Source organism: Prunus mume, linkage group LG2 (assembly GCF_029339155.1).
Source record: "Prunus mume cultivar Tortuosa linkage group LG2, ASM2933915v1, whole genome shotgun sequence".
NCBI classification, from domain to species: domain Eukaryota; kingdom Viridiplantae; phylum Streptophyta; class Magnoliopsida; order Rosales; family Rosaceae; genus Prunus; species Prunus mume.
In genome coordinates, this window is record NC_142699.1 from 278,364 (window position 1) to 289,459 (window position 11,096).

At 36.8% G+C, this 11,096-nt stretch overlaps 2 protein-coding genes across 3 annotated transcripts; one reads left to right on the plus strand and one right to left on the minus strand.

The window, feature by feature from the left end:
* The first annotated feature begins 680 nt into the window (after positions 1 to 680).
* LOC103318938 (uncharacterized) lies at positions 681 to 3,582 on the plus strand. Of its 2 annotated transcripts, none has more exons than XM_008220401.2 (8): positions 681 to 876; positions 1,111 to 1,208; positions 1,386 to 1,441; positions 1,563 to 1,657; positions 2,025 to 2,133; positions 2,542 to 2,555; positions 3,082 to 3,183; positions 3,263 to 3,582. In XM_008220401.2, the coding sequence occupies exons 1-8, from the start codon at positions 829 to 831 to the stop codon at positions 3,401 to 3,403; spliced, it is 663 nt and encodes a 220-aa protein (XP_008218623.1). In that variant the 5' UTR covers positions 681 to 828; the 3' UTR covers positions 3,404 to 3,582. The 2 variants fall into 2 exon arrangements, with proteins under 2 accessions (XP_008218623.1, XP_008218625.1); XM_008220403.3 differs by having other exon boundaries at positions 684 to 876; positions 1,114 to 1,208.
* A 918-nt stretch (positions 3,583 to 4,500) lies between these two features.
* LOC103318974 (Pentatricopeptide repeat (PPR) superfamily protein) lies at positions 4,501 to 7,597 on the minus strand. Its single transcript, XM_008220453.3, is given in 3 exon segments — positions 4,501 to 4,800; positions 4,940 to 6,119; positions 6,121 to 7,597. Coding segments are annotated over 2 exon segments (2,310 nt in total). The 5' UTR covers positions 7,345 to 7,597; the 3' UTR covers positions 4,501 to 4,800; positions 4,940 to 5,033.
* Positions 7,598 to 11,096: the final 3,499 nt, after the last annotated feature.

An 11,096-nucleotide genomic window follows, 5' to 3' on the forward strand; every position in this document is an offset into this window, starting at 1 on the left:
ATACCTTTCTGGTTTTGTAGAATTTCAGAGGCATTAATTCTTACCAGTGTTAGAACAATAACGTGCTATACGGATCTTTTTTAATATATTAGTACACGGCATAATATGATTATGTTTTCAGTTACTACTCCGCTCCAAAACTGGCTGTTTTGTACTTTCTATTATTAATTAGCCACAATTTAATTAGTGCCTCCGTGGGTGCCTTTATTTGAATCCAAATACATCTCAAGGAAATCCTATCGGATATTTTTTGCCAATCAACTTCCCATTTTACCTTGATTTTCAATATTTATTTATTTTTGTATAAAAGACATCTAAAGAAAAAAGGGAGGAAAACTAAGACCCACCACACCGTCCCTAGCCTTATTTATTCATTTTCAACTGCCAATAAAGTACGCGACCAATATAGGTGTGTGGTGGGAGAAAAACTTATATATTACGGGGATAACATTATTTTGCTATTCCCAATTAATTACATTTTGTCGTGCATGATAATTGTTTCATATGATGGCGTGATTAATTGAGAATAGCAAAATAATATTATATCCATGATATACAAGTCCTTCTAGTGTGGTGGCTAGTGGGTCCTTGGTGGTGGAGATGTAGAGGGTATGGTCTTCTTCTTTTCTTTTTAATTTTTTTTAAAATTTGTTATCTGTTGTTTTGTGTTTTTCTAACGGCCATGATTAAAAGGCTAGGTAAAGCTGCGTTGATTGAGAGTGATAAGATATTCCTGTATCTGGAACAACACTTTTCTTGCATCTCTTTTACAAGCTATAACAGCTGCAGCAGCAATAGCATAGCAGCGTGGCGTCATTGACGACGACGATGACAACAGTAGTACCCTCTCATTTCCAGTCCCTTGGGCTTCCCAAAGTAAGAAAAGAAACTCTCAACTTCACCCAATTTCTGTGTTTCTTCAGTAAAGCGTTTCTCTAGTAATTGGACAATTAGAGTGGTACGTAGTACTAGTAGCAGACGTACCTTTGACGCATTTCATCATACATGTTGTGTGCACCATTTTTATGGTTGTCATATCTACTGCTCTGAATAATAATCAGGCAAAAATATGTGAGAGAAGGTTTTTGATGGTTTATTAGTTTGCTGCAGCAGTTCCCTGTTAGAAGCTACTGCAGTCGTGCTCTTACATGTCAAAACGCTACAAGGATTGTTGGGTTCTGCAACACACAACGCAAGCTGTTTACGAGGTAAATTGCATATCTCAGAAGTTTTTTCTTTTTCTACTTTTCGCTTACCTTTCACGTATCTGCATTGCATAGCTTATTGCATTATATATGAGAGAGCTTACAGTTTCAGTGGCAACATAATAAGAAATTGCGTCAAACCAACATTTTCAATCTTTTGAGGTTATTATTCTTTTGTAGTCCGCATAAGACGGGTCATGCTCGTTTATCCAGGCTGATATGTGCAGCTGGTTCAGGTTGGTTGTTTTCAGATAATTGACTATTATTACAAGCCTTTTCAGTTTACTCTCTTTCTGTTTGTTCATGTTTTCTGATGTTTGTAATTTGAATTATATATTTTTCATTTTGGTTTTGCAGGTTTAGAGGCATCTATTGCAGATGTAGAAGGCAATCTCATAACATTGAAATCCGCCAAGATTGTTGTAGAGTCCCAAGAAGATAATAAGATACAAGTGAGCTTGCAATGCAAGATCTAATCGAAACACAGTTAGAACACACATGCATTTTAAGTGACATGTTATTCTTGTGATAATTCATAGTAGTTTATGCATGCAGGTGAATGAAGGATTCAAGTATTCCTAGGCACGTTTATGATGGTATAGGAAAACGAATAGTATTCAAAATATCCAGATAGTTTGATTGAATCAAGCTTTGGGAACATTTTGTTAGAGTTAAAGGCTGCAGATAAATTGTTCTCATTTTCATGAAAAAGTGTATAGCAATTTAATTGCCTGGTTTTGGTTGTATATGTTTTTGCGTTTTCTGTGTCTAAAGGTTTGGGACCTTATATTGCAAGTGCTTGTTTTGTTCCATTGCCAGGTTAGAGTAGACTTGACTGGGGATGACACAGAAAAAGTTTTTGATAAGGTTTTGACAAACTTGGCACGCACAGCACCACCAGTTCCCGGATTTCGCAGACAAAAAGGAGGTAATACATTGATGTACCCCTGCTTTTGTTGGAATTAATACAAACCTTCTTACCTGATGTCTGGAATATACTGCAAAAATATAAGGTAGAGGTCAACTTTGGATGACCTTTTAAATCTTGCAGTCAAAAGAAAATTTCTTTTTAGTTTATTTTGTATCATTTCAGTTTCGGAAAAGGGACCTGTTATTTTCAATTTTGATATGCTTAGGATTGTGTATCCATATATGCAAAGGTTAACTCAGCCATTTATTGAATATGCTGCATTAGAGTGCATGGATGTGGGAATTCTAAGCCGATAGCATCTATCCTTTCTTCTTTTGATTTATAAATGCTTAGTAACTTTTGAATTGTGAGTCCGTAAGTTTTAACTATAAATTTTCCTTTTCATGTGCTTTGGGACTACTCCAGGAAAAACATCAAAGGTGAGTGGTTTTATTCTTATACTTATTTATTTTTTTGTGATAAGAATTTATGATTGAATTTCACTAGTCGATGCGAGCCCCGCATAATTTAACTAGCTCTATCTAATCAACATTTAATAAGATTCTTGTTACAAATTTTGCAGATTTTGATGTAACCACATTGTAATATGGCTCAGATATTGGTTCATAAGTTACACATTTAGATATAGCATGACCACATTTTCATGTTATACTATTCACACACCACTGGCTTTCCATAACGACATCAATTACAAAACTTCAATGAACTTAATTTGCTAGGTGTCTTTTGGTTGATACGTTGTCAGGTCTTTTATGAACTTGGATATTTGAAAGTATTAGAAGTACCTTCATTTGATTGGTGCATCCATTTGTTCACGCTTGTGAAATTAAATTTCTGGGGTGCCAATTTATGTTTTGAAACCATTTTGAAGTTCATAGGATCCTTCGTTCATATGCTTTAGTCTTTAGCATTGTTCTTTGATGGCTAACCTAAAACTTCCCTCAGGTCCCAAAAAGCTTTCTCTTGGATATACTTGGTAAGGAGCGTGTCACAAAGTTTGTCATACAAGAAATAATAAGCTCTACCATGGGTGATTATGTAAAGAAGGCAAGTCCTGGTCACCATTCACTACGTTGTCTTTCTTATAAAACTCAGGCAACGTTCTAAAATCTCTCATCAATTTCAGGAAAACTTGAATGTGAAGGAAAACAAAATCAACACTACTCAAACAGCAGAAGAACTCAAACTCTTGTTTAAACCAGGAACTGAATTTGGATTCAATGCTATACTTGAGCTCGAAGATTCAGAAATTGAGACACCAAGCTGAATCTCTCGAAGGATGGTTAGAGTGTGCTAGAGTTTCATAAATATATAAAAACAAAACTGAAGTTTTAAGAAGAATTTTTTTTTCTATCCTCTATTATTTTGAAGTGTTTAATCAGTATATCTTTTCTGGGTACACTATTTGTAAATTTTTTGTACCTATAGAAACGAATGCTTCCTCTACTCTCCCCAACCTCAGCCTAATCTTTTTGTCCTAATTAAGCACAATTACTCAAATGTCACAAATAGAAATATTTGTTGTGAGATTTAAATTTCATAATCTCTGAAAAGACTTGTGTAACCTAGAAAGAAGACAACTGATTTCTTTTAATGCATCGGTGTGGCACCTCTATAGGTGCAGAAAGACTCTTTGTCAAAGAGTCATGACTTACTGCAAAAACGGCAAGTCACAAGTCACAAGTGGTTACATATATGAATCTTATGTCTTTATACAAGAATTTCCAAATTTTCCATGTTGCCTCGCCCCATTTTAAGGAACAAAAAGGGACAATGTCATATATTCTGGTGTTAAATTGGTAATTATCCGAATTAGAAATCCACAACCAACAAAAAATTATGTAAAATCCAATGCAGGTATACTTTGGAATAAGTCAATCTCTCAAGTGTCACCGATTTGACAAGTCGATAGAGCGAGAGGGTGATGCCAATGAAATGAGGACCTTAAAACGAGCTTTTGCAGAAGATGTTCAATCAACTAGGAGAAGCCAGATCCTATATATGGTTGGAGTCTTTGATCTTGATGGGAAACGAGGTCTTAGATTTTCATGAATTTCTCCAGATTTGTACAATTTTTTTATTGATAATTTCTGGCTTGAAGTTGTGTCTTGGTGCACTTTCATGTGCTTTGTGTAATTAAAGTCATGTTTAAACCATATTTCTAATCATCACACTATTATATTAACAGGCAAGGAATACTATTTTCACCGCTAATGTTATCTTATCAGACAAATATTTATATTGTCAGACTAGAAATTTTGTGAGGTTCTTATTGTGCTCTTGCCTCTAGGGCTAACCGAAAGATAGAAGGCGGCACCAAAAGTAGACTGAAAATTCAAAAGTCTGAATATATACGGTGTGACAGGAAAAAAATATATATTTCAAATCATTAAAATCAGCTAATATTCTATAGTAAATTCTTACTTTGCCCTTGGGTTCTAATATGAAAGTGGAGGAATTTACTATAGTATTTCTACTACCTGGTGTTTAAAGTTAAACAAGTCCCCGATCAAGCTTCTTCTCAACCCGACATCTTGATTCCCTGGAAGTGAAGACGAGGTTGATGCGGCATTGCTACCTGAGCCAAACATAAGCTCGTCCTCTAGTCATATGTGAGCTACAACCTCACGGATACCTTCCTTCTTCAACATATATTCACTTAACCTTCAACAAGAGTTAAGAATTCAGTCATTAATTTGCACCTTGATGTCATCTTTCATTTGCAATTCCTCTTAGAAGAAGAAGAAGGAAAAAAAAAAAAAGAGACTAAACGAACAAATAAATGGATCCATCTAAATAACACCTTGTAAGCTGTTGTTACTTGATGTTGCAAGAGCATCACTAAGCCATAAGGTGTGTCCTCATTAGCATGAAAATGGCAAGTTTATTGGTATAGGTTACCAATAGTCTCCGCAAGAACATATCCCATCACTGAAGCAGTGAAACCTGTTATTATCCCTCAAAATAATTTTCCTTCCCTCCAAGTTAGATATCATCTTCATAGCTGTATGGCAATCCCAGCACACCCTCAGATTCTTCACTACCCTAATCACTGCCTCTGCATCAGTAACCAGAAGAGCGAAGCAAACTGCTAACTTTTCACTGTGAGTACCCACCATCTCTTCTTTCTCCTCCTCCTCAACATCTCTTAGCACACAGGTCTTATCAGCCATGTACCCAGAATTTCGCATTTTCCTCCCTAATTCCGCCAATAGCCTATAAACATCGTCTGACCGCTCATGTGATCTGTCTCCCACAATGAACTTGTGCAACTTACCTTTGTATTCAACCCAACTCCACCCAGTTGCCTTCTTCACCCCTACTTTTCTCATTAATTCTCTAACTCTCACCACATCATCCCACCTGCCTGCTGAGGCATATATGTTTGAAAGTAAAATGTAGTTTCCTGAATTATGTGGTTCAAGCTCAAAGAGCGTGCTTGCAGCAAACTCCCCAAGATCGATTCTTTTGTGAATTCGGCTAGCATTTAAAAGAGACCCATATACCCCAGCATGTGGCTCCTTCGGCATGTCATCGATAATTTTTTTTGCTTCATCTAGTTTACCCACTCGACCTAACAAATCAATCACACAGGCATAATGATCGGCATCAGGAGCTTTGATTGACTCAAAAACCTTCCAACCTTCTTCTAACATCCCTGCATGGCTACATGCCGTAAGAATAACAATATATGTTACACGGTCCGGTTCAACAAATTCTCCTTTCATCTTCGACAGTAGTTTGACAGCTTCCATTCCATGACCATGAGCTGCAAACCCTGCAATCAATGTGTTGTAGGAAACCACATCTCTTGTTGTCATTTCTTGGAATGTCCTCTTGGCATCATCCATGCTTCCACACTTGGAGTACAAGAATATCAAAGAATTGTATCCTGATATACTTAGCTTAATATGATTTTTTCTGACAATACTGATAACCCAATTTCCTATGTCTAAGGCTCCAAGATGTCCACACGCGGAGATTGACACTCACCATAGTTACCTCATCTGGTTTGGGATCATCAGCAGCAGTAATCATATCTTTAAAGAGATCAATTGCAAGAGCTGACTGCCCATTTTGAGCATAACCAGAAATCATCGAGTTCCATGTGACAACATCCCTTTCTGGCATCTTATCAAAGAGCTCTCTAGCTGAAGCCAAATCCCCAACCCTTGTATATGCTGATATCATGGCATTCCAGGTAACAGTGTTCCTAGACACCCCCAATTCATCAAAAACTTGTCTAGCAGCCTGGAGGCTCCCACGCTTTGCATACATATCAAGCAGCGCTGTCTTGGCAAAATAACTTAAATGTATCCGCTTCTGGTTGAGCTTTTGAACAAATGAATCAGCAAGGGAGCAATCACCACATGACGAACATGCTGAAATGACAATTGCCCAAGTAGTTTCATTTGGTTGATCCCTGGAGTTCATCATATCATCAAACAATTTTAAAGCCTCCTCTGGAAATCCGTTCTGAGCATAAGCGGAGAGCATTGCATTCCAGGATACAACATTTTTCTCTGGAATTTCATCAAAATACCTTCTTGCATTCTCCAAATCCCTCATCCTAGCATACCCAGTAACCATAGCAGTCCAAGTGACAACATTCCTCTCAGGCATCATATCAAAGAGTCTGCACGCATCAGCTTTATTCCCCCAGTTCCAGTACCCAAAGATCATATTATTCCAATCTGCAAGAGTTCTCTCATGCATTTCAGCAAACACATCTCTGGCGTTCTCAACCGGGCCATATTTTGCATACAAACCCATGATGGCATTGCGAATGTAGGGATCAGAAGCAAGACCCAATTTCAGGACATGGGCATGGAACTCAATTCCTTTACTGCCGGCAGATTTGATCAAGACAGGGTACACGAAGGTACCGATCCTTAAGTCACAACACTGCAGCTTTTGATACAGAGAAGCAACTTGATTAAAATGGGCACTGCCCAAATTGGAGTAATATTTGAGCATAGAGATGAAGACATGGATATCGGGGCGAGGTGTGGAATCGAAGATGAGACGGGTATAGGGCAGCGGCGCACGGAGGCGTGTGCATTGGGAGATGAGCAGTGACACCCATTGGCTATGGTGGTGGAGAGAATTTTGAATGAGCTGCGCATGAAACTGCCTTAGCTGACTCAAATTGCTTATCTTGCATGCTAAGTTATCCAACTGTGACATTGACAAATGCCCAAAATTCATATAAATACGTCTCTTTTCTTGATCGGACTATGACTATATGACCAAATAATAAAATGGCTTATCGTTTTTATTTTCCAAACGTTCATTAAGTTCCAAGAACTTGGGACTGCCATTTTGCAGAAACTCTACTCTTGGTTGGTTAAGGTTTTCAACTTTTCCCATTTTCAGACCATCGCTTCTTTCTTTTTGTTTTTACGAAACAATGAAAAACTTATAAAGAAGAGGCTGATCCCCAGTTCCAACATTTGGTGCATCAAAATAATTGTCCGATAGATTGTCTACATTAGATACTTCACTGTCGTATGAGGTAACCTTATTATTTGGCGTAGCGAGAAACAAGGTGTGTTGCCAAATTGAGTGCTGAAGTTGAATAGGGTATGTCACAAGGTAGTTGTGAATTATTGTGAATCAGAAATGTGTTGATGAAGTTGGGCTTTCAGCCTAATAAACCCATGTAGTTATATTGTGATAATAAAGTGGTCATCGGCATTGCTCATAATCCAGTTCAACATGATTGAACTAAACATGTTGAAGTGGATGAATATTTTATCAAAGAGAAGTTGGAGGACAGGATTCACTTACCGTATGAAGATCTAGATTAGTTGGTAGATATCTTAACTAAAACCATGTCAAGCCAAGTTTTTCATAGCTCACTTAACAAGTTGGGCATTAATGATATCCATGCGCCAACTTGAGAAGGAGTGTTAAATGAGTCAGTTTAGGAGATTTACTTCATAGTTTGTATAGTTGGTTATTCATTGTACAATCAGGATTTTAGTACTTTCCTTATTTCTTACATTTAAACCCTATGTACTCCTATATAAGAAGAATAAAATTCCCCAAATATTTTAGCATGAGAGACTGGCATTTCTGGGTCTTCATTTCCCAGCATTGAACATCTTCTATTTCTATCTCGTGGAATTAGACATAGGAGTATCATTCCTAAGAAGTTCATTTCGTGAACCAAACATGCCCATGTTTGCCTCTATCACTTGATTTTAACATTCAATTACGTTTTCCATAGTTAGAGGATCTTACTCTATTGTTAATATCATAGTTGTTGATTTAGCATCTAACTGGGGGGAAAAAAAGGCTGTTGATTTAGCAAGGCTGCTATTTGAGTAAATGGATATGGATGGTAAGCATATTTTGTGCTTTAAGATTCTTTTTTTTTAATAAATAAATAAATACAAGTGGCAATTTAAACTATAAGAGGGAGGAAGGTTTCACACACACACACTACTATGGTGCTATGAGAGTTCGAACTTAAAACCACTAGTCTGCAAATCAAGATATTTTTTTTTTACTGGGCTAGACCCCATTAATGCTTTAAGACTAATTAATGAAATAATGTGTTATAATGATAATAATTGCACGTTATTCTCCAAATAGATCCAAACGAACCAAGATTGTCCTTTATGCTTGTTTTGGACGACTCCTTCCTACAATCAATTATTAATTGAGTGCTAACTCTCATCCACCCAATTTTTTCACCTCAGTTTTTAGTTGTGTACATATTCATATACTCTTAACTCCCCCTATGTTCTCCTTACTACCGGCCTCGTTTGTTGAAGATGACTAGATTAGACTAGCAAAATGCTTGCATTTTATGTACATTGAAGGCATAATGTGGATATTGTTATCTAACTTTGAGGATAAAAGGGAACTATCTATAAGAGGTTGATGACTAAAACTTATCCCCCTTAATCCCCTTGAAAATGGTTGGATTAAGAGGGATAAGTTTTAGTCATCAACCTTTTATGAACAGTCCTCCATAATCCTCCAAGTTAGACAACAATATCTATATTATGCCTTAAATGCATATGAAATGTAGGCATTTTCCTAGTCTATTTTAATCCTCCCTATCAAACAAGCCTTAGTTTATTTTTTTTGGGTTTTTAATACGAGTAGTCCCTAAATTTTTTGAAGTCCTCGTTTTAATCTTCAAACTCTCAAATCAATCTATATGATCCTCCATTTAACCAAACAATTGCACATCAATGCATTATTAAGGATGACTAGACTGGACAAGACTGGACTAGCAAAATGCCTTTCATATGCAATTAACGCGTAATATGGATATTGTTGTCTAACTTTGACTTTGAGGATGAAGGATGACTATTCATAAGAGGTTGATGACAATGATGAGTAAACCTTATCCCTCGCATGCCCCGTTTGGGATTCTTTTTTAGCCAAAAACCGGCTTCACTTTAAAGTTAAGCGATTTTAGATGTTTAGTAAAAATCAAATATGCTAATTATTTTAAAAACAATGGCCTCCTCATAGCAGCTTTTAAAAGCAACATCTAGGTTGCTTTCACAAGAAGCAGAGAATAGCTTTTAATCAATTTTTTCAATTCCCATAATACCATCATTAATGTTTAAAAATGACATCATCTACCACCACCACCGTCACCTCCACCACCACCACCTCACCTCCTCCACGACCTCCTTCACCACTACCACCACCCCTGCCACCTCCACCCCCACTTCCACCCTTACCACCACCACCACCACCACCTTACCTCCACCTCCATCACCATCACCACAACCACCACATCCACCTCCACCTCTATCACTACCGCTATCACCACAACCACAACCTACCACCTCCACGACCACCAACTCCACCTCCACCTCCACCTATACCACTACTACCACCACCATCACCTCCACCACTAACTCCACTTCCACCTATACCACCACCACCACCTCCACTACCACTACACCACGACTACCACCACCACCATCACATAGTTAGCATCTAACACTTTCAACATCATATCTATTTTAGTCATTATCAATAGTTACAATAGTTTATATTAAAATTTGCCAACAAATCATGTCCATTTTAGTACATATCCATAATTACAACAGTTTTATATTAAAATATACCAAACGGTTTTGACTTTGCTTTTTGTACTGATAACACTTTAAAAATATTGTTTTTAAAACATGGAACTGCTTTACTTTATAACTCATTATTTTCAAAGTATAGCATAAACAATTTTTTAGAAAGTGACAATAATGCCAAACTGGCCCATAATTCCACCATTTTCAAGGGGATTAAGGGGGATAAGCTTTAGTCATCAACATCTATAGTGCTCATTCTTCCTTCAAGTTAAACAACATATCCATATTATGCCTTGAATGCACATAAATATAGAGATTTTATTAGTCTAGTCCAATCTAGTCTAGTCCTCCCTATCAAATATGTCAGCATCTGAGAGGAGCTGCCTAATATTATTATTTTCACATTGATATAATTCATAATTAAAATTGTATTATTTAGTTATGAGGATGGTGGTGATGAAAATGATTCGCTCCACTTTCTTGCCAATTATTTTCGGAAAAGGAAAACAAGAATCTCTTCCAAGATCTTTACAATTTGTTGTTATTTTTTAACCCATGTAGTGTACTTGCTTGCTAACTATTTGTCATCCTCTACAGATGCATGATATTCGTAATCTAAATTATTTTTGGACTCTTGTGGAGCAAATAGTGTAGGATAATAGTGTGCCAAGGAGTGCGCGCGCTAGCTTGTGTTAGGAAATTGCATGCAATCTAAATTAAATCTTCCAAAGTATTGCATATGATCTGCCCAAAATAAGGATTGGTTAACACTCATTAATCTAATATACAATGTCTTGTTTCTTGTTTACTACTCTTTGTCTTTGACTAGGATCTACATGACATGACTTGACAAAGATAGTCAATTCCTAATCATATTTATATTTTCTTATTAAAAATTCA

What these genes read in the sequence shown, in the direction of transcription:
- LOC103318938 (XM_008220401.2), top strand. Translation starts at nt 829, where the DNA reads ATGACAACAGTAGTACCCTCTCATTTCCAGTCCCTTGGGCTTCCCAAA. An exon ending in CAACGCAAGCTGTTTACGAG is followed by an intron (nt 1,209 to 1,385) that starts GTAAATTGCATA and finishes ATTCTTTTGTAG; the next exon opens with TCCGCATAAGACGGGTCATG. An exon ending in TGGGTGATTATGTAAAGAAG is followed by an intron (nt 3,184 to 3,262) that starts GCAAGTCCTGGT and finishes CATCAATTTCAG; the next exon opens with GAAAACTTGAATGTGAAGGA.